General features: G+C 37.6%; 1 protein-coding gene across 5 annotated transcripts; it reads right to left on the bottom strand.

Annotated features, from left to right (window-relative positions):
* Positions 1-22,768, bottom strand: cdc42 (cell division cycle 42). Of its 5 annotated transcripts, none has more exons than XR_013818586.1 (7): positions 22,694-22,765; positions 9,320-9,462; positions 9,130-9,202; positions 8,674-8,783; positions 6,245-6,442; positions 296-1,353; positions 1-154 (listed from the first exon to the last, which is right to left on the bottom strand). XR_013818586.1 is itself a non-coding variant. In XM_079844723.1 (6 exons), exons 2-6 carry the CDS (start codon positions 9,422-9,424, stop codon positions 3,325-3,327), a joined length of 576 nt encoding a protein of 191 aa, XP_079700849.1. In that variant the 5' UTR covers positions 9,425-9,462; positions 22,694-22,768; the 3' UTR covers positions 1-3,324. The 5 variants fall into 5 exon arrangements, 2 of the variants coding, with proteins under 2 accessions (XP_079700849.1, XP_079700848.1); XR_013818587.1 differs by having other exon boundaries at positions 307-1,353; XM_079844723.1 differs by having other exon boundaries at positions 1-3,414; positions 22,694-22,768.
* Positions 22,769-24,326: the final 1,558 nt, after the last annotated feature.

The raw sequence follows: 24,326 nt of genomic DNA, 5'->3' as shown, positions 1-24,326 counted from the left end.
GGCAATTAAGGTATAAGTTTAATATTTTTTTTTCTCAAAAGAATGCATATACAGTACAAAGGAGAGACTTCATACAGAGCATTTGGTTTCCACCAAATCAAAAACAAAACGAACATAACTAGGGAGGGGGGAAAGACCGGATATCAAACCAACTCTGATCCACCCGCGTTGCACTATTAATCTTGGTTCAGTTGAGAGTTTAACGAGTGGTTATCTTGCATGACCACATAAATGTTCAAACTGTTGCTTTCTTCCTTAAAAAAAAAAAAAAAACGCAGGTGGATCAGAGAATTGCTGGGATCCAGCCCCTGAACAAAAGGAGTGAAATGAACCTTTGAGGAAAACAAATAGGATAAAACAAAAAAAATAAAAAAAAGGAGGGGGGCGGGAGATCATTTGGTAAAATAAAAACAACTGGAGCCTACAACAACTTTTGTCAGCTTACATTATTATTAATGTTAACCTATCCAAAGGAACCTGGAGGCTTACCCACATGCATCACAAGTTCTGGAAAACGCTTCCATGGTCCCTAGCAACGCCACTTGTTCTGCTAACACTGTTAGAAAGTTCCCTGCTTGAGAAGGAGCAATTTCCTTTTTATGAGGAGTCAAAGTTATCCACGGAAAACAACTGACCCATTTACAGGGCTTTTGTCTCGAATGCCTATTAAATGGGAATATTGGCAAAGAATAAGGAGCTATTTCTAAGCACTTCAGGTGATGTTGTTCACGGGTGGAAGAGGGATTCTCCAAACACAATAATTATACAGTTTCATTTCTTGGGCTAGTGAACGTTTCGGATCAGGTCAGAGTGATTCAGTCGCCATTTTGAACGCTGCACAAAATGTTTGCACGGCACAATGGAAACGGATACAACCTGAATCTACTTAAGACTTTAGCAACAGAGTGCCTGCGAAGCATTACTACTGTATGCGTTACATGAACCCACTTAAAAAATGTCAAAATTCAGCTGGCAAACCAAGGCAGCATCTCTAAATCTCACCATGAAGTACAGAAGTAAGACTCCTGGAATCAAAACTAGAAAAGGCCCTCTAGGTTTTTATATTAATGGGCATGTGGGTTGTGTGTTTTTCATGTGTGTGTGTATATGTTTATGTGCATGTGTATGGTGGGTACTCTTTATATCTTTATTGCAGAGCAAATATTGAAACTCACTTCTTTTACACATTGCTTTTTAGAGTGTAAAGCTGTGGACCAGCCTTAGCAGAGCAAAGAAGGGAGGGGGAGATGGGAAACAGGGCGCTCATAGCAGCACACATTTACGCTTCTTCTTGGGCTCTGGGGGCTCCAGGGCTGCCAAAATCGCCTCATCAAATACGTTCTTTAGGCCTTTCTGTGAACACAAAGCAAGGGAGAGATGGACACTCAACATGGGTCAACACGCAGACAAAAAGAAGAAAAGTAAATCAATGGGTGGGTTGGAAACAAACTCAGTTCTTTCACAGACGCAACATGATTGGATGACTTCGGACATCATAAAACGCAAAATAGCATCAGAGAAATAATGGATAAGAAGCATAAAATAAATTTCAATGTGCCATAAAGTAATATTTACAGTGGAACCAAGCAACTAAGTCAGCAAAAGAATCAATTAGGAAGTTCCTAAGTCATCACTTAGGGCCACAGAATTTGTGCATTTTCGGTTTATTTTTAAAATTGATTTTAAAATGGTAAAAATGCATTTTCAAATTGAGCAAATTGGTACCTAAAAGCATTATAACGTCAGCCAAACTACTCAATATGTGGGATGTGTCAAATATTCTCCGGTCGTTTCCATAAGGGCCTAAAAATTACCTAAAGCTAAATTTGGTTTGCTTTACACATCCAACCAAAACTTTACACATCTCTATATCTTAGCTGCAACCAAGTTCAGACCCAGTGAACTGAAAATAAACTGAATCAGCCATGCGGAGCAGTCATTCAGACGCAAGGTGTCAAACAAGAAAGTGGAAGTGCAAGCAAACACAGGCTCAGAGACTGAAGGGTTGGTGAGGTGAAGGGCTGGTCAAACAGAAACTCAAGCCTCTGGGTGAAATAAACACAGACAAATGATCGGAGAGAATGCAACCTGCAGGGTGGAAGTGTTACAAGACTGGCCTCATCTGGGTGCAAAGAGCAAGAACAACACTTTGGTGAAATTTCAGATCACTTTTGTTTGTCCACAAGTCAGGTGACAGCTAAAGCAAGGGAGAGTACGTACAATGCGCTTTTCTGTGCAAATGCCCAGATTAGGGGCAAGGAGGAAGTGCTGGGCGCTTGGAAACAATAACTATGACATTGTCCGAGAAAAACGTCCTCAGAAGAGAAGTCTGAGAAGTTATTGTCTAGTCTCAAATAAAGGCTGTGACAAGGCCACACTGTGTGAGCCATAGTGAGAAGCATTTATCTGCAAACAACTGGTGGAAGGTAGATGTGGATTACGCTTTGTGCAAAAAGACAGTGTGGGTAATGTTTACTAGTGTGCTATATGCATCCATTAAGTAGAAATTGATGCAATTAAACTGCCAGTCACATATACATTGGCATCAAAGTTGACCATGGCCATTTAAAACCCCCAACTCTGGTTTAAAGACACATTTACCGTTAAAACAGCATTAATGCATAATTAACGAGAGAGACGCATTGAGTAATGGCAATTGCAGCTGTCCTTTATTAATGGCACATATTTCACAGGATTATATTAAGCCATTTAAACTCTCAAGACGTTGTATGGATAAGAATGGCACCAAACTGCAAACCGTAGCCATACGTCAATAAGATTAGAATTAACTTTATATCATACAATTGTTGCAGTACAAAATAAATACACTGACAAAAGGAATGATTCTTAGAAATGCAAATTAACTGAGCAGCAAAGTACTGAATTATTTTAGCTTTGTCTGCACTTAAATAACAGTAACAATCAAATAAAGACTATGAACTTCAAAAGATCCAATGTTTAAAGCAACATATCAGTTTTTTTAAGCAAAAAAAACTATATATGCAACCCTTCATTGTAAACTTCCACATTTTTATTTTGAAACTGAAAGTGCAAATTATAATAGTAATACAAAAAAAAAGAACTGTAGGAAGGAGACAAATGTCACTCCCAAGAACTGGGTCTAACTTTAGCAGTCTCCAAGGACAACAAAAGGTAGAAAAGGAAAACAGCAAAAGCAAATCCTTTAGTATTGTTGAAAGAAGATACATATTTATGACGTCACTTAAGAGATTGGGATACTTGTCTTTTCTGTGGAGCAAGAGGTAACTAAAGGAAGCAGCAAACATCTGGGGAAGAGTAGGGCGTTAGAAAGAGAAGAGAGCTTTAAAATATACAGCACTTCCGTTTTCGCTGCGTTTCAGGAGGTTCGAGGGCAGCTAGGATAGCTTCATCAAATACATTCTTCAGACCTCGCTACGAACACAGAAGGGAAGGGAAACAGAATAAAGCACCAATGTTAGCAGTTACAGAAAACAGAGGAGAAAGAGAGAAGAAGAGGTGAGATATAAAAGAGGAACTAGCACATTTCAAAAGAGCACAGCAGCTAGTGAGGAAGAGAAGCTGCTTGTAGAAGAGTACGTTGCAGTGAAACCAAGTCATTCTACAGGTGCAGATGCCATGCAGGACACTAACAATTATGGAAAATGGATGCATTGGTGTGGGAGATTGAAAAACAAAAAAGCAGATTAAAAAAACTTCCAAAAATGTAGGATGCCAATTCCATTTAATATTGTTTTCGCCATTGCCCTTTTCTAAACCGACTGCATGCAGACATTTATTAAGTCTATAAATCTGTTTCCTAAAAAGAAAAACAATCCTGCCAAACAGAAGACAACATGAAATCATACTAATTACTTTAAAGGATTAGTTCCCTGATATTTTACACACCCCCATACCATCCAAGATGTCTTTCTTTCTTCAGTCGAAAAGAAATTAATTTTTTTCAGGAAAATATTCCAGGATTTTTCTCCACACAACGGACTTCAATGGCAACCAAAATGTTTAAGGTCCAAAATGTTGAAGGCTGCTCTGCGACACACCACGGATTGCACAATCACGTCAGATAGGTCACGCTAGACATAGGCAGAAGTACCGCCCCCGTCTTTACAAAGCGCTTGTGCGAAGCCTAATGCTGCGTTCACACCGAACGCGAATAGAGCGTCTGGCGCAAGTGATTTCCATGTTAAGTCAATGGAAAGGCGCGGTGACGCCTGTCTGGAGGTCCTGCAGCGCAATGGACACGTCTCGCGCGACGCGATTCCGCCTCATTCGCACTTCCAGTTCGCGCGAATTGGACTCGAATTGAGCGTCTTGCGCGAGTGGTGCTTTTTGTGCATTCACGCGTTAAGCGAAATCGCATCTGATGCCCGAGTTGAAAAATTTGAACTTTGGTGTCAATTCCCGCCGCGTTAACCAATCAGGAGCCTGCTCGCTGCGGTCACGTGGTAAAGTGACGCGATGAGAAACCCTGCATAATTTAAAAATACTTCTATTGTGTCACAAAACGTAGTTTTAAGACTTTTTCAGGTGGGAATGTAGTTGTTTGAAGCTCAAATCTGTGGTTTGTTTATAAAGAGAGCGCCTATTTAAAAAAAATTATCTTGTGTTTTTGGAGTTGTGAGCTCCAGGCGATCACCGGGCGCTCAGCGCTCATTAACCCCGGCGAGAGCAGCCTTTCCTCGGCCAGTCCTTCTGCCGTCTGCCGCTGGCTCTGATGGCCTGTAGTGGTTTGTCTTGTGTGGATCTAACAGCCGATCTTTGGTGTCATGAATCTACAATTTGTTGTCTGCCAAATCGTTTTGACTAAAGGCAAAGTTAAGTTTCATAACTTTATTTTTTAAGGATATTTAAATATACATGCAGTGAAGATAATGTAAGAGTTGCCTGGACCACATTTGTGTGGCTATTAATGTTTAATATATATTTTTTTAATGAAAATGAAAAGAGGCAAGAGTGGTGTTTTATTACATATTTCTCCTGGAGCGCCTTGAACGCGCGTGCATCTATTTCGCTTCAAACACTCGATTTATACGAGCATCCAATTCACTGTGGACGCGCGAATGGATTCAAAATGTTCAAGCGTCAAACTAGACGTGGTAGACGCAATTTTGGCGCTCTATTTGCGTTTGGTGTGAACGCAGCATAATACAAACATCCTTTAGTAAAAAAAGGTAAAACAACGATGTCGGACGATTTTGCAGTTGGAGTTTTTTTTTGTAAAGGCCGTTTGTATTAGTCTTCGCAAGTTCGCTTGGGGCGGTACTTCTGTCTACGTCTAGTGTGACCTTTCCGACGTGATTGTGCAATCCGTGGCATGTGGCATGTCGCAGAGCAGCACAAGATGAGCAATTTACGTTAAAAGTATATAAATGTTTTTGGGTTTTTTTCTGGAAAATGACCGATGGTTTGGCTAGATAAGACCCTATTCATCGTCTGGGATCGTGCAGAGCCTCTGAAGCACTTCCTTTGAAACTGTATTGATTTGGACCTTCAACCGTTGGTTCCCATTGAAGTCCATTATGTGGAGAAAAATCCTGAAATGTTTTTCTCAAAAAACTGAATTTCTTTTCCACTAAAGACACAAACATCTTGGATGAGATTGGGGGGTGAGTAAATATCAGGAAATTTTCTTTTTAAAGTGAACTAATACTTTAATATATATTATTGGCCTTGTGCAAAACTCAATCCACGTTACACTAAATGGGAACGAAAAATGCATTAACTTTAACCACCTAACATACATTTTCTGCTGTCATACACAAGGCCACATGGATACAAAATAATACTAATCAATATGAATATTCCCATCAGATAAGAATCGCATATTGAATTATATTCTAACATGCATGCATCAAAAGGCAGAGAATAGCTTGCAAATGACAGATTAACCCCTGATCACCAACCAAACCAAAGGTCAATCCTTAATCCTCTTTTTGGAAAAACAAAAATTCACCAATGTCTCTGAGCCTCTGACCAAATGCTATAAAGCTTCCACTTTCTTGTATATAAATACAAAATACATCTGGAAGCTTTGATTCAACAATCAAATGTAAAATACTACCACTATATCATCAGTAAACTTCAAACCAATGAGAATGAAAAGACACTGTTCTTTAGACACTGAAATCTAACAGAGGATATTTTAGTATGTTAAACGACCAACTAAAGAGGCAGTTTCTGTTTGTAATGTAGATGATATACGTTCATGAACACATGATGTGTGCCGTATACAAGACCCCTTTACCTGTGTCAGAGCAGAGCACTCCACATATTTGACAGCCTTCAGATCGCGGGCCAGCTTCTCTGCCGTCTCCGGAGTGATGGGTTTCTGTTTGTTCTTGGCAAGCTTCTCGATGGTAGAAGGATCATCTCTCAGATCAATCTGCGTCCCCACCAGCAGGAAGGGGGTCTTTGGACAGTGGTGGGTGATCTCAGGTACCCACTGAAGGACAAAGCACAAAGGATCAGGTCACATTTTTTCTAATTAACGTGTGTAATAGGTCTATATCTAGTAATTGATTAATATTCGTACCAGGGCTGCATTTATCAAAAGCCTAAGTAGATCGTAGAACCATTGAAACCAATAGTCTCGAAGATCCACTTAACTCAACTGATAGATAGAAAATAGCCCTGACTCAATACTTAACGACAAAATTGCAAGCAATCATTTTGGACTATTGGCAGAGACAGACTGCAAGACAAAAAAAATAGACAATGCAATAGGGCTGGGCGATATGACCACAAATTGCCCTCATAGTTCACTGACAAGGTTTGTACTGTAAATATGCTCAACTATTAAAGAGTGCATTTCTAAGGAAAAAGTGAATTTCTTATCTTTGTAATTTTAAACTAACTGAAGGAAACTAACTTTGATGTTGGCTTGAGAAAGCCCGAGTCTTGAACCGGGACTCCTTGTGTAGAGCTATGACAAATGTCATATTGCTCCGACATAACGGCTCACTTTCAGCAGTTATTTTATCTTTGGGTCGTAACATTTCTTACAGATTTCCGCTCGTTCTAAATCAGATACAAATAATTTAGCACAGTGCAGGTATATTTATTTAAACGCATTAATGAGAGAGCGATTGCGTGTGTGAATTAGTTATACCGTCTATTAATTGTGAAGCTGTGGGTTGTAGGTGATAAATCTCAGGACAGCTTTGACAATGAGTTTCTGCGCTCCTGAATGTTTCTCTGTGCACGTGATGTTCATGTGATGTGCGAGCTACTGTCTGTTACCTCTTTTCCACCAAGGCAGTGCTAGAGCTAGTTCGGAAACAAGACCTTGTTTCAAATCGGTTCTTTGTGTTTCCACACCCAAAGCCCCAGCTCCGAGCCAGGAAAAGTGGTTCTTAAGTAGCACCAAACCATTGCTGGGCTAGAACAGGACTAGAAGTAAGAACAGATTACGTCAGGCGCTGGGGGCGGGGTCAACAAGACCAACACAAACTTGAGATCCGCCATTTTTGAAACAGCAGCTAATGGAGCTAACAGCTGCTGATCGTTTGTAATCTCCGTCTATACAAATTACGGCGAACTGCATGAATGCGTTGGATTCGCTGTGTTTTCGTTGTGTTTTGATGCCGATGTAGGATCGTAAAGCCATGTCAATCAATAGTAATGCAACGTTTGCATTGTTGATGGAAGGCTTGTTCGCAGCGGTGCTGTGCAGAACGATCGCTGTATGATAACGAGTCCAGCGAGAGCATATGACTCCTTATGCTTTTGATTCACTCATGCGTTTTTTTTTATATGTGTATATATCATACGTGGATCGGTCTGCGCAGCGCCGATGCATCTCGAACAAGCCTGGTGCGTTTTTGTGTTTGCCCAGGGTTGCCAGGTTCACAACAAAACCCGCCCAATTGCTGCTCAAAACAAGCCCAATCGCGTTTCAGGGGGGCTTCCCCGGTAAAAATCACATTTGGGGGTAAAATATGTGTTGTTTTTTGGCATGGTTGCCTACTAAAATTCGCATTCCCGGGGCTAAATATCCCATAATTGGGGTCGCCTCAACCCGCGGACATGAAAAACTGCCCGTGGCAAAACTGCGGACCTGGCAACACTGCCGCTGCCTAGCTAGCGTTGCTGAGAAAGAGGAGACGTATACAGTGACGTAAGACATGGCTCTGTTGTGGCTCTCAGCCCGTGGAAAAGCAAACGGTTCTTAGAAGGCTCCTCAGTCGAACCAACTATGAACTGGGACTAGCTCTGGCTCTGAACTAGCTCTAGCACTGCCTTGGTGGAAAAGGGGTATGTATGAGTGTTTGTGTGTGCCACAATATATCAGCGCATTAGTGGTCTGAAAATTTGAATGTTCAAACTGGCAAGCCTTAAAACGCATACAATTGACAAACTTTCGTGAGGATGCAAGCGAAAGTGATCTCGCTTTGGATGTCTATAATTGTGCTGATGACTCTTGTGTTGAGTTCTCCTCAATGTTGCTTCCATGATGCTGACTGGACGGGGCGGAGTCACGTGACTAAACGCACGTTAGTATGATTTTAAAGGGAAAGTATCAACAGGATAATAAAATAAAAAAACAACATTGGAAAATTACGTCGAAAAAATTACGTTAGAGGTTCTGAATTTTGGTTTTGATTACTATTCGATTAATCGTCCGGCCCTTCAATGCAACCAACAAAATGTCTGGTCTGAATGATTCAAGCTCACCTTTTCTTTGACGTTTTCAAACGAAGAAGGTGAAACAACTGAGAAACAGACTAAGAAGACATCTGTCTGAGGGTAGCTCAGGGGTCGTAATCTATCGTAATCTTCCTGACCTGCAGAGAGATGGAAATAACAGGAAATATTAAAGCGAAGAATGCAGTTGTGATCCTGAGCAGCCGACGGGCGTCATTCAGTCATGCGGCCAATGGTGCATTTGAACACAAGCACAGCAAAAGACTGGTCCCACAATACCCAAAAAAAGCCATTTCAAGCCCAACCACCCTCCACAGGAATGTGTGGAATTCTCCAAAGCTCCCGAGGTCGAATTTTTATAACAATGACGATCATGAATGTTTTTTTCCTATGAGCTCCACCCTCACATACAGACAATCTAAAAGCCAGATAATTAATGTTAATCAAAAGGCTATAAATGACAGTGTGAGATTATTTGTACTGTACCTGCAGTGTCAAACAGCCCAAGGGTGTACGGCTCACCACCAATCATAACCGTAACTGCATAGTTATCAAAGACCTGTAAGCAAGCAAAGAAAGTGTCCATTGTACATTCACACAGATGTACAAACGCAGCCACTGAAATCCAGCATAATTTGACTTTATGTAAGTGAATGTGAAATGAACTGCTACTCACCGTTGGTACGTATTCGGAGGGGAATTTATTAGTTGTATAGGAGATTAATAGACAGGTTTTACCCACTGCACCATCACCAACAACGACGCACTTGATCGTCTGCATAGCTGTGCTTTTACAAGTCCACTGTTCTCATTCAAGATCTGCAATGAAAGACAAAAGCGTTCACATGAGACACGTTGCACTATATTCAGTCATGGTTTGTCATTCTCAAGTTCAAAAGGTGTAAATGGAGACACTATTAGCACACGAGCATTACACAACACCTCCATGTCCACTACTATCATGCCCCTGTACAGGCAACAGAAAACATCACCCATAAATGATGGCCGTAAGCAATAAGCATGTATCTATATTTTAAATCATGAATTGCTTAATGCAGATTAAAAAAATAAATAAAAGCTCACATCATAGAATGTGGTCACCATAGAAACAGCCAAGACCTTTTTTTTTTATCTAATCTTTCTTGGATTTTACCACATTTATAGCTTTTAGAAGTCAGCGTCAAATGCATTTAGCAGGGATTAAGCCTCCTATTCTGTATGATCTGAACTGACCATATGATTTAAATCAGTGTTTCCTTCACCACAAAACAAACAGCGCAAGCAGTGTTGACTGAATCACGACCAAACGAGCCAGTACTTTCATTGAATTGCAATGAATCCAGCACACTGGTTACTAAATCAACATCAGACTCACTTACTGTTGTTCATACGACAAAGTGTATTCATAAATGCAACAGTTGTTTTTGTAATAAATCATATTATGATAACACATTTTGCAGTGGCGGCGGTGCAGAAATCCCTTTTTATGATCACATCAACTAAATGAGTCAGTATATTACCCAAACAGACTGGAAGAATGACTCTCTCTGAATCTCTCATGCTGTTAGATACTAAAAGGTGTTGTTGGTCTGCAAGTATAAAACACCCACATTAGAAACTGTGACAGGCTTGGCTGCAATCAACTCAAAATGTGAGAAATTAATCAGTCCCCGCTTTCTGCTGCAGAAGACAGAATGTCATATTCAAATCAATGTCTCGCAGACAGATACATTTGCACAGTAATACATTTTCTTTAATTAGTCTGACATGTTACTGGTGATGGGCTCACATTACATGCATCCATGCAAATGGTTTGTGCAATAACCAAGAAGTTTTGCTTAAATGCATTGTGGCTTTTATATTACCAAGCTATACTAGCAGACTGAAAATTGCGCACCCTTTTGTTTAACAATAGATACATTTACACGGACACCTTTTGTTTAAATCGGAATGAAGTCACTCTGAATGACGAATCTGAACAGTGTTTACATGAACACTAAATAAAGTGATCAGGTTGATGTGTAACACGTGACGTTTATGTGTTACAAGCTTCAAATCAGATTTGATCGTTTGACGTGCAAACTGCACAACTATACAGTTTCCCACTGTTGGCACATACTAACCATCCTCCAATGATTTCTCATTTGGAAGAAGCAGACTTTATATTTATCCAATTGGGTCTTAAATAGGAGATGACGAGCACATGATGAAGCTTTATGCCGTGCTGCTTGCATTTATCAAGCAGTAAAAACGCCCCTTCCCACGCCCACAACAAGGGAATCGAGTCCGAAGCAAGGACTGGCGGTACAACGTTGTCTCGAACCACTTCACATACGATGAATGCAAGGGGGAAAATCTAATTGACAGTAAAAGTACATGATATTCAACAAGAACAGCTCATTCCGTGCATCATACTTCCAGTGTTTGCCCTACACTGATTTATTTGTGGTGGCCCACAACATCAACTTTGTCTACCACGCTTCCCATAGCTACATTAACTAGTCTGTGGCGGCCCAAAAATATATTTAAACTTATCATAATAACATAAAAGGTCTTTAATGTCATGTTTTGGGGTTGGAGAGAGAATTTTCTTGTGGTGCCCCCCGCAGCACTTGGTGTCCTACGAGGGGCTACCTGAGGGCAATCTGAACCATACAGATGTGTTTTCACTCGCTGAGCAATTGGACTGAGCGCTTAAGATATTCGCTTTTTCTCAATCGATCGGTAAAGCATACTATTTCTGTTCAACTCAATGAATGCGCAGTGTATTTGACGCACATTAAACACTAGTGTGAGGCGCGCGACAGAGCGCTCAGTGTTTCACACACACTCAAAGAGAGAGCGACAGAGTCTTATACCACACAGAATTGATGAGCTACATGTAAACAATATCCTTTGTTGTATTTTCCTGTAAAATAATGGCGTTTATTTGGAATTATTCAGCCTTTCATGAACAGGAAGAAACGAATGCACAAACGGGAATCTCATTGGCTGGCGTGCACCTATTACTGTGTTTTGATTTCAGCAAATCAGTTTGAATGACTGCTGACAACGTGATTAATATTCATGAACCCAGAAGCTCATTATTCCTTAGTCCATTTTATTTTTATCAGTAGAAGAATTTGTGGTATTATTAACTCAAATTGATTGACTGAAGTTCTATCATTAAATCTTTATTTTCAACTTTTTTGTATTCTGAAGACATTTTGGGGATAATTACTTTTGCTGTTTCTGCTATTTTTACCACTGTTTGCACCATGAGTGTATGAATAAATACAGAATCGGTTTACATTTAAAACTTTAATTATTATTGTTTGTATTGTGTGACGTTTTTCAGCACAGTTGCACTATTTAAACATTACCTGCACTTCTACAGAAGACAATTATATCTGCAACTTTTCCATTTCTGAAAAGGCTGGTGTGGAATTTTACATTAAAAAAAATATATAATAATAATAATTATTATTATTATTATTAATATATATATATATATATATATATATATATATATATATATATATATATATATATATTATGTGTATATATACTATATTATAGGAGCCTATTTGATGACAGGTACGTTTTACTAGATCATTGTTTGTTTTTCTGAGTCTCGAGTCTCTCAAGAATGCATGCAGCTCTCACTTGTATCCAAAAACATGGGGAATGATACTACATTTATCGTCATTGATATCGTTATCGCAATAAATACTAGAAAATATCGGGATTCATTTTTAAGTCCATATCGCCCATCCCTAGCTCCAGTGCATATTTGTTACTGTAGAACGTCAAATGTCTCCATTTACAACGCGTTTCTGCAGCGGTGACATAGTTGTTGATCTCTTGTACGCAATGGCCAGTGTGTTTTAAGTTAGTCAGACTCACTGCTCAAACCGCCATTGTTTTTATTCAGTGCCGAGTTATACAGGCTCGCAAAACCTCTCATGAACAAACAAACATTTGATTATGATTTGATTATGATACCTGTAGGCATAATAGGCCAAAGATAAGATGAGATGGTCAAGTAAAAATATTTTTTTATTTATTTAGTTATATTGTGCTTTGTTTGTATAATGTCTGCTGGAATGCTAAAATGGTTAGTGTTAAATAAATATTTTAAATTGTAGTTTTGTAGAAAAAAATAAAGTAAAATTTATTTAAAAAGCAAGACAATAGTAAAAAAAAAAGCACATTTATGCAATGATGAAAAAATTGGCAAAATAAATATGAAAAAATAGAAAAACCGCGTTTGGTACACAATAACAGTGTTTTATTATTATTCGGCCAAGAATTTTCATTTCAGTGCATCCCTAGACACACAGCGTAATTTGACAGCATCATCTTTAAACTTGGATTATTGCAAACTGTAAATACTGCATTCAAGTAGCCCTATTTTACTTGCATACTAAAGTGTAAATTACTAAATCCAACCTCAATTTGCTCAACTGTATTTAGTAGGAATGAAACGATTACCGGTTTCACGATAAAATTTAGTGACGGTTAGTAATATCGTATAAAATTGTATTATCATTAAAACCGTGTGTGATTATCACGATTGTGAAAACTCGCGGTAAATCTTGTCCAGTCAGCGTCAGTCTGGCTCAGCGCACCGCTGTTTTTTGAATGAGAATAAATGGCAGTGACAGCACTCTGGGGATTGTTCAGCTTCTAAAAGGACCAAATCTGAGGTGGGGTCATATTTTGGCTTTTACAAAAGTCCTGAGGGAAACTTAATCTAAGATGGTCACCCTGTCTGCAGAACATGCTAGAAGAAAGTCACTGTAATGGGGAAAACACTTCAAAAATACGAACGCAAGGCAAGAGGACTTTGACCTCAATACCAAAACTACGTCTGGCAAATTATAACGTGAAGCGACCGAACAAATTCAGACAAGACTAGGGCGACATTTAAGGGATAATAATCAGGGCTTGACATGCACAAACGCCATTTGCAGGTGTAACGTTATTTCGGCTGCACACTAGCCACTCTGGCTGTAGAACTTATTATAGTCTTCTCAAAAGCCATCTGTTATAACCGCGTTGAGCATTATAACCACTCACACGTGTTTCAATAGAGTTTATGAATGCAATGTCTCATAATCAGAGGCGTTCAGACTAGCCAGAGTTTTGTTCAGAAATCTACACTCAAAGCAGAGATAAACATGCAATGTATGCAGGAGATTCACTCATCATACAGTGGTCGACTGTTTTTGTTCTATTTCAGCAGCGAAAATGGTTTTAAAAAAACACAGCAGAACCACAGCGCATCTGATATGACTGGCATAACGCTGGCGAATTTAGGGACCGTCTCTTAAGTTACAACACAACATTGGTAACGTTATACATGTTTCAAACTTCAATAGCATTTAAAGAGAATGACAGTCATAAAACTGACTGTAAAGTGATCATTTAGGTGTCAGGTATGATGCACACATTTTGATATTTAATAAAATAAACTGTCAAATCATATGGAAATATGGATATGCATTATTTCACTAGGATACTGTTTGGGCTCTTACACAAAATATGCTAGATTTAAATGCATCATTGCTGAACACTGATGAGAGTATTGCTTGAGAATATATTTACAGAGATAATATTAGCAACATATTATTTATGCGTTGCTATTGAGGACGGCCATTAAGGAAGGAAATCCCACAGAATCTAGCTAAAAAAGTGCTTAGAGCTGCTTTAGTTATTTGTTGTTTGTTGAATTTCAAATATAAAACTTGTTGAAATGTTTTAAGTGTGTGCATCAGTTCTTTTTGAACAAAACCGTGATAATATTGATAACCGTGATCATTTGGGTCACTGTAATCGTGATGTTAAATTTCCATACCGTTTCATCCCTAGTATTTAGACAAACATGGGGTTTGTTCCCCGTCTCTGACGGCCCCTCCCCTGTTCTGATTGTGGGTCACTGCAGCTTTAAACTCGAGCATAACGTCATCGGTCTTAGCACATCGCTTACAGCGGGTCAGTATGCTAAACCACTATTCACACAACACAGACCCTGAGCCTGTGGAGAGGAGACACTGGGGCAAAATAGAGTAGTACGGCAATATCCCTTTCCTTTGGAGTGAGACTGAGAGAAGCACTTCCTGCTGTTTGTGCTGCGCCTGAGCAGCAGCTAAGCCTCTGCAGCAGTAAGCAGGCGAGCCTTCAAGCTCACAGATGGTCAGGACGAGGAGATGGAAGCCCATCCCGGCTGTGTTTCCTTCCCCTCGCACACCGCAATCAGCGGAAGCAAGGCCTGACCTCAATCTACCGTGGAAAACCCACAATCAAAGCACAGGGATCTGATGGTTCGGTCACCTGTCCAACACAAATTCTTATCAAAAATGTGCATAGATTGCAGTTATAGTGCGTTTACATACAGTTACCATGGATTAAACTACAAAACTCACATGCTCAAAACTGTAAATATACATCGATTTATTTTAAAATACCGCCGACATCCTGAGCAATCATACCGAAAGAAATGCGAGTGGCAAGTTTTGTACTGGAAATAACTGTATTAAGGCCAAACTTCAGCTCACCTCGAGCGATAGACTTTGTAAAGCAATATAATCCAGACCCATGTGCATACCCAGACAGTAAATCCCCACTCTTTAAAACCAGGGTACATTTGGACAAGCCTATGCTTTGAAACAAGCTCACCTCTAATTCTTCTTTTTTCCCTTTTCACCCTTATTTTTTAAGATGGAAAATATTTGACTACTAAGCACTATTATAAGACTATACACACATAAAATTACTGGGTATAGATAAGTGAATGACCGATTTGTATTTATTTTTTATGGATGATACTACTACACACTATTTTTGACAAGTCTAATGAACAGCCTTATAATGAAATACAGAAGCAATTTTGAATTGTTTTGCAATAGAAACGCACTTGCATACTAATATATACGTATTAATAGAGATAATATATATTAGGGGTGTAACGGTACACAAAACTGATGGTTCGGTACATACCTCGGTTTTGAAGTCACGGTTCGGTACAGCAGTTTTACAAAATAGATTTTTTTTTTATTTTTTTTTTTTTTTTTATTAAACAGTGGTTTACTGAAGAAGAAAAAAAGTGTCTGTCATTGAATGAATTAAATTAGAACTAAAAGTTTATTGAAGATATTTCTGTAAATTATATAGGGAGACCTTACTTGCACATTAATATTAAAGGTTAACAACAGAGCCCAAACTATTAGCCTAAATTCAGTTGCTATTTATTTTTAGGTCTAATAATCAACACTCCAATAACACATTGTGTGCAAACATGTAAACTTCACATAAGGCAGTTTTTGCATTAACTTCTAAATCTAATTATAAAATATTTTTTTCTCCAATTCGTTGTTGAAATAATCATTTATACACAGTGTCTGTCATTTTCATGACAGGTTTATTTAACATGCATGAAATAATCAAGACATCCCTAACAGGTTAAGTAGAATATAATGAATATATAGGCTAATATAGTGCATATATTTAGTGGAAGAGTTGATTTTTCTAGTGAATAAAATTCTGTGGACACTGAATGACTGCCTGAGGTAAATGTGACATTAGTTTACAAGCAGTTATATTGACGTCTTTCCGCCGTTGAAACACTGATTTAGCGATTACACCACATATGATACGTGACAGTAAGTTGTAATGTATCCTCAGCATACCTTCAGATGTTCATTCATGTTTATTCTTTAGGAAGAGATGATCGATCGCCTTCACAGATGATCGCGTTCACGCGTGTGAGTATTGCGCAGCCGCTTCAACTGTAATCAGTCACGCCACATAGCGTCAAAACGGTATTTATCGTTTGAATTTCGTGATAAAATGGACTGAATACTTATGTTCGTGTGGGAACTCGGATTGAAGTGTGTTCCGCGCTTAAAACAAGCCGACTGTTAACTTTTAAAGATTGCACTCGGAAACCGTTCAGTTCGGTACGAATACATATACCGTTACATCCCTAATATATATACACACCGATAATACATTTCTCAGCCGATAATTTGGAATGATTTCTGCCGATACTGATAGTTTGATTTTCTTAAAAAATCTCTCCCAACTAATGCTGTAAACTATAGAGCAACCCCTCTCATTTGGTACATTACTATAAAATCAGAGGAAAAATTAACAAGAGTCCAACTGTTATATTTAACTGCTATTTATTTTCAGATATAATAACGCAGGGTTTTTCCGGCATTGAAAATTGTGTCCCGCCAAAACCTAATTTGATGAGTTATTGATTGATGAATGATGTAGAATAGATGCTGCGCTTGTGACTGAGTGACAGAGAGAACGATCAGCGTTAGCTGTTAGCTCTCTCTCATATTTCACATATTAATCCGAATCAAAAGGTCGGAAGACCGAAACCATGTTGCACGTGGCACATTCTGACAATTTTTTCCTAGAATTACCGCTGGGTGTGAATTGCGCTCAAAAAACGTTGACTCTTCTCTGACCAGCTGACAAAGCATACTTTCAATAAACAGGAAACAAATTATATTCAGTTATGAAGTGTTTTCTGTGTGTTGACATCTTTCACGATGTTCTAACAGACGGGATTCACACACAACGCGTCTGCTAATGTCCGATTCGTGACCTAATGACTCCTTTGAACCGAATCATTTTAACGACTGGTTAGAACAACTGAACTGTCCAACACTGAACTCACGAATCAGTTTATTAATTTACTCAGAACACATCTGAAATGAGAACACAAGTGTGCTTACCCAATTTAGCAAGAGTGGATAGTAAGAATTATTTTTAATTATCAACAGTATTTCAGCTTATTTCTGTTGACAATGTGTAGTAAAATAAATAGCCTACAATCATTTAGACTGGAGTGAGGTGAAACCAGAACAAAGTTGTTATTAGCTCGCTGATAATTTTTATTAAATTGCATATGGCAAAAAATTAGGCTGTTTGTTCATTTTTAATGCTACTTTTTAATATTGATATGATTATATACCAATAGTATCCAATATATCTGTAAATAGTGTAAAAAAATGAGCAACAAAAGAAAAACATCGATGTAAGAGATCATACATAATATGATATATCAAAATAAGATGAACTGTTGAACTGTTAAGCTGCACGTCAACCAAAACCAATCTGATTTACCCATCTGAAAATGCTGGGAGCTCTGCTGAAAACGTTCAGCATCCCTAAATTCAACAAAAGAAAAACATCGATGTAAGAGATCATACATAATATGATATATCAAAATAAGATGATCAAAATTACTAGCATTTTTTAAGTGTATTGTCAGTAGTATTGCGCTCGCAGATTACGTGGGTAGGGTGTGTGTGTGTGTGTGTGTGTGTGTGTGTGTGTGTGTGTGTGTGTGTGTGTGTGTGTGTGTGTGTCTGTGTGTGTGTGTGTGTGTGTGTGTGTGTGTGTGTGTGTGTGTGTGTCAACCACCACCGAAGACCATTTTTGACCCAGGAAAAACCCTGATAATGTTGTATACAAGGTAGTTCTCTCATCTTACTCAAATTTATTCAAACATACATATATATTTAACAGTAAATAAGCTACTCTGTAGTGTTTTTCGTATAGCTAACTAACAGATGTGAACATTGGATAACTTTCCTGAGGTAAATGCAAGGTTAAGAGACATTGTTCACAAGCTGTTTCATTGACATCCTTCCACAGTTGAAACACGGATTGAGTGATTACATGAGACATGATACAGTTAGTTGTACTGCATCCTTCAACATCCCTTTTGATGTCCTTGCATGTTTTTGTGCTATAATTTGTATTAAAGTGGAAGAAAAGGTTCACATTCCACACTGCCGCTTGAACTGTGGCACTACAGTGTCACATTTAAGAGCAGCAAAACAGCATTTGTTTGAATTTTGTGATAAAATGGACGGAATTTGAAAGATGAGACTAAATGAAAGCACAAAGCTCTTCACGATTATTGGATGGGAGATGTTTGGTAAAATGTTTTGGAAAAAACGCGGACCCGGCAACCTTGGCTTGAACTGTTAAGCTGCATGTCAACCAAAACCAATCTGATTTACCCATCTGAAAATGCTGGGAGCTCTGCTGAAAACGTTCAGCATCCCTAAATTCAAGAGTCAATTTCTTCACACATTTCTTGAGTTACAGTCTCAACACATTTTTCCACCCCCTTTTGATTGACAGGATATAATTGGCCCTGATCATCAGCTGTTTTTAAACAATCGACCAATACCGTTTATCGCCCAATACATTGGTGCAGTCCTAGTTATTAGCAATAATAATTTAACAATAATATTTGAGCCATGCCATTTTGCTATCCAGCCTAGTTGTTTAGCTAAAAAGTTGTCACTTGAAAATGAATGGCAGTCATGTAAAATACACAAGTAATAATGATTAGGGCTGCCCTCGACTTAAGACTTAATTGTTAATTTAAGCGATTTGTCGACTAAACGCACGTTTATATTAATAAGCCATAAATCATAATAATGAGCCTTTAATTGCTTATATTTAATACATAGCCTAATCAGCGCTCAAATGCATGCGCTCAAATACATAAAGCTTGTCACATAATAATAATAATGATGAGTGTGTCGTGAAAAAGCAGGAGACTGTTGGAACATTTGAATAATTTATTGATAATGTTTTCTGCTGCAGAGATTAAGTCGATGCCGACTCGTCATCTAGCACCTATATGAACGTCTGATGTGGATTACATACTCTGAGAATGTTTCCACTTGAATTGATTCATTTAAAAGTAGACATATCATGCTTTCCATAGATATATACGTATAAGTATACACTAGGTGTTTCTCAATGTCAAGGATCCTTCCTCTGCAGGACTGATCCTTCCAAGTCACTTCCTTCAGAGGCGAGGCGAGGCTCCTCTTAAGCATTCGGAGAACAAGTAAATGGAACAGGCTAGCAAGTGCGCGTCAGCCTCATTACGTCAGTGAAAAGGTCCGTTAGCCATCAATAACGTCATTTGTATACGGTTGTAATTTGTACTGGCATTTACAAGTTAAACTTTACTTATATTTACTACGGTTATAACAAATGTTTGGTAACGTAAATACTTAAACTTGAAAGCATATTGCCCCGTTAACGCTCCGACTCTGCCAACGTCCGATAATTTGTATTTTTTGAACAAGATAGCAAAGCTGCGCGCATAGGATTGTGGGTGATTTGAGAGCGCTAAGTGCGCGAAGTCTACTCGTATGCATCCTTTCCTGTATATGGCATATTTTTCGAACGAAGGACTCAGACCTTGGTTGAAATTCCGAGGATCCTCGACATTGGAACAGTCCTTCGACGGACGTCGATGACGTAGCATCCTTGGAATTCTGGCTTCCGAGGATCCTTCCTTGACATTGAGAAACGCCTACTGAGTTTCGTTTTTGTGACGCACAAGTTGACTGAGACAGCAGAAAGCACATCCTGATTGTTTTCATTATTTTACAAAAGCACAACGTTTTGCTGTTATTGTGCGTTTACAGAGATAAAAGTAGACCCTTTACAGTTTGCATTACTCTTAACTGTATGACCAAAAATCATGCAGTATTTTAAGTTAAATGCAAGTAGTAGGGTTGGGTACCGTTCACATTTTAACCGGTATCGTTTTTTCCATACCTTTTTACAGTACTTTAGGGATGTTTACATCAATAACTGTAAAGAACCTGTAAGTCGTTTATAGAAGTGTTATTGACATTAGCTGCCCTGCTCTCTGTCTGCCATTGTCTGTGATGTTTGTATACTGTAATATTTACTAGTAAATAGTAGGCCACTAGCTACTTAATATCATTCATAAAAACAACCATATTATAATTTTTTCTTTTTAATTTCTTTTCTATGAAAAGATTTCCCACAAATTATGTATTGTGCGTTTTCTGGTAATCTAATGAAGACAAAAGACATTCATTTAACTTGTCTTTTAATTTAATTAAACTTAAATTTTTTGTCAAACAAAGTGCAGCACAACTGAGCTTTATACGGTTAAAATTAAGAAGAAAAATGGTAATGTATTGTTATTACAATAGTGTTAGTATTATTATTACATTGAGAGTATCTAATTCTACTGTACAACAGGAATATATTTGTCAAGTTAGCTGAACTTTTATTTTGACGGGTTGCTGTGAAGACCTTTTGAGTTTGTGTGTGTTTATGACATGACGATAGTTTTTCTCAAATGAAACAGTGAAATGCTCATAAAGTGACTTCGTGTGTTCATGTCCTCATATGAGACGGCAGAGATGGAAACGCGTCTGTCACGCACGATTCTGAGTGTGTGTGAGGTAAACCGTGCAACTACGGCATTCATTCGCACGGAGTCACGCAGGATTCGTATTTAAATAGTCTTTTTGCGGTTTAATATTTACAGACACTAGTCAACAATGCGTTCTCAGGTACCGAAATTTGGGTACCCAACTCTGCGCAGCAGCGCCTCCGCTCAAACACTTGGACATGCGGCTAATAATAGCACACATTTATCTAGGCTAACATTAGTGCGAACAGACTTGTAAAGTTGCTATTACTAGCATGTTTCAAGTGATAAGCCATATTTGAGGTGGATGAATTGGATTTCCTGCCATTAACAATCTCTCATCAAAGCCTGCGTGAATTTGACACTTCCTGTAGAGTTTTTTTTTTGAGCGCGACAAACCGACTAATACAATTCAAGTCGGCCAAGCCTCTTCTAGTCAACTAACGGTTTGTTGACTATTAGGGGGCAGCCCTAATAATGATCAACACTACATATTAAACTATGTTACTTTAAATGCACCACAGTGTCATTTATCAGTAGAACATAATTGAACCAATACAGTGAGAATACCAGTTAAAAAGTATTTGAATTATCATCAATTTCATAATTTAAAGCACAAGGCTAGATCAGTTCTAGCTGCTGGATTTGTCCATTCTTCACGTTCAAGTCCTGCCTTCTTCCTGTGATAGTTTAACGATTCATTTGTGGCAGGAAAAGCATTTCCTCAATGACAAGAAGAGAAAGAGAACTTGTTGCAAAATACACACTGACACAAGTCAAATGTATGCTGTGTCCTCCCCTAAATGAGAAATGAATCTGAGAGGGAGTAATGCTTTGGTACTTCACATCATTCAGTCTACAAGGAGAAATAAGTCAAAAACAGTACTGAGGATGCAAATATCCATCATTAATGCTGAGCGCTTCTCTTTTAGTTTTCATGACCCAGAACCTGCAGACAAGTCAATACTAATGCTAAAAAAAAACCACATGAACTATATAATGCATGTGTTAGAGAGAGACATCCCTGATACAAATGATGTTTGGCTTAAGGAAACAATGGTCAACTAGTAAGTTACCTTCAACCTCAACAGAAACATACATCTGATTAACCACTCAAACTATTAATATCAATCTATCTATCGAGGTTGGTGTAGTTTGACTGGCGGAGAAGTTTGCAAAATGTTGCTGAGTTCAATACTACAATTCAGACAATATCATACATGTTAAAACAAACAAACTCAGATTCAATGCAGAATAATTAAAAATAGATAAATGCAGCATATTTCCATTTCCAATGATGCTGTACAACTGAAGGCCACCAAAACACAAAATGTCAACTGAGCAAACATGCACTGGACAAATCCTTTATATCAACCAGAATAAATCAATCTGTATAAATTACGATTAATAAGCAATAACACGCAAATATGAAAACATAAATAAATTATGACATCCATCCGTCGTCAACAGGCGACTGCAACGGATGACAGATTGAAAGCCAGAAAGATCCCTTATATTTAATACTGACATGATAAAAATTAATTATTATATTAAAACAGACACTAAATATGTTATTCAATAACACGATAAAGATTGTAAAACCGCCTATAGTAAAAATCTGACCGGTTCTGCTCAACCTCGTTTAGCCGCCTGTGCTAACTGCCCTCCTGTGCCTTTTAACACGTTTAATTCGTTAAATACCCCTTCGAAATCTATCTATTCATACTGTACATATTCATAACTCGATATTCCACTAGGTCAAACGCCAATATTGGTTGAAGGAAGCTAAATATGGTTAATATTTTGAGCGTCATTGGCACTCACCGTATCCTTTCTGTTTGTTTCTCTGCGCCGGGCGTTGGCAGGTCCGCGCGCTCGGGGTTTCCAGAACTGAAGAGCAGGGGCGAGTCGCGCGCTGCGTCACTCTCGACCACACTTCATTAGAACGGAGAAAATATTACTATTATTTATTAAACAAAAAAAATCTGGCAAGATACAAATAAATGCAACGCTAACATAATATATGTAACGTTTTATCACTTCCTTTTTATATGTCCAGTCAGTATACCACTTATGCACATGGTTTTATTTTAATTATTTGACTTAAGATTAAATTAATATTTCATATAAAAGAGGGAAAAAAGATAAATGTGTATTGTATCCATACAGGGGAAAGAAACAAATGAATGTGTCATTTACGAGTTGTTTTACACACATAATATAGTGATAAACATGTATATAAAATATTATTATTATTTATCATATTTTTTCCCCTTGCAAGATACGAATAAATGCAACGCTAACATAATATATGTAACGTTTTATCACTTCCTTTTTATATGTCCAGTCAGTATACCACTTATGCACATAGTTTTATTAGAATTATTTGACTTAAGATTCAATTAATATTTCATATAAAGGAGGGGAAAAAGATAAATGTGTATTGTATCCATACAGGGGAAAGAAACAAATGAATGTGTCATTTACGAGTTGTTTTACACACACAAAATATAGTGATAATCATGTATATAAAATATTATTATTTATTATATTTTTTCCCTTGCAAGATACAAATAAATGCAACGCTAACATAATATATGTAACGTTTTATCACTTCCTTTTTATATGTTCAGTCAGTATACCACTTATGCACATAGTTTTATTAGAATTATTTGACTTAAGATTTAATTAATATTTCATATAAAAGGAAGGAAAAAGATAAATGTGGATTGTATCCATACAGGGGAAAGAAACAAATGAATGTGTCATTTACGAGTTGTTTTACACACACAAAATATAGTGATAATCATGTATATAAAATATTATTATTTATTATATTTTTTCCCTTGCAAGATACAAATAAATGCAACGCTAACATAATGTATGTAACGTTTTATCACTTCCTTTTTATATGTTCAGTCAGTGTACCACTTATGCACATAGTTTTATTTGAATTATTTGACTTAAGATTTAATTAATATTTCATATAAAAGGAAGGAAAAAGATAAATGTGGATTGTATCCATACAGGGGAAAGAAACAAATGAATGTGTCATTTACGAGTTGTTTTAAACACACAAAATATAGTGATAATCATGTATATAAAATATTATTATTTATTATATTTTTCCCTTGCACAATACAAATAAATGCAAATCTAACATAATATATGTAACGTTGCATCACTTCCTTTTTATATGTACATTATGCCAACTATGCACATCGTTTTATTTAAATTATTTGACTTAAGATTCAATTAATATTCAATAAAAAGGAGGGAGAAAAGATACTTTATTTATCTGCCGAGTTGTTTTACACAAAAACATATAGTGACAAACATGCATATAAAAATTATTATTAATTAAAAAAAATGATATACAACATAAGATAGGCATGTAAAATAATGTCTTTGAATATATTTTCCTTTGAATCTGTGTATATAATAATTTACATTTAAG

Source organism: Gobio gobio, assembly GCF_949357685.1.
Source record: "Gobio gobio genome assembly, chromosome: 19".
In the NCBI taxonomy this organism is placed as follows: Eukaryota; Metazoa; Chordata; class Actinopteri; order Cypriniformes; family Gobionidae; genus Gobio; species Gobio gobio.
This window is presented reverse-complemented; position numbering and strand designations above follow the sequence as displayed.

Coding starts and splice junctions, on each gene's coding strand:
- cdc42 (XM_079844723.1), bottom strand. CDS start 9,424: ATGCAGACGATCAAGTGCGTCGTTGTTGGTGATGGTGCAGTGGGTAAA. Junction 8,784..9,129: donor TGGGCTGTTTGACACTGCAG/GTACAGTACAAA, acceptor ATCTCTCTGCAG/GTCAGGAAGATTACGATAGA. Junction 3,415..6,244: donor AGTGCTCTGCTCTGACACAG/GTAAAGGGGTCT, acceptor CTGTGTTCGTAG/CGAGGTCTGAAGAATGTATT.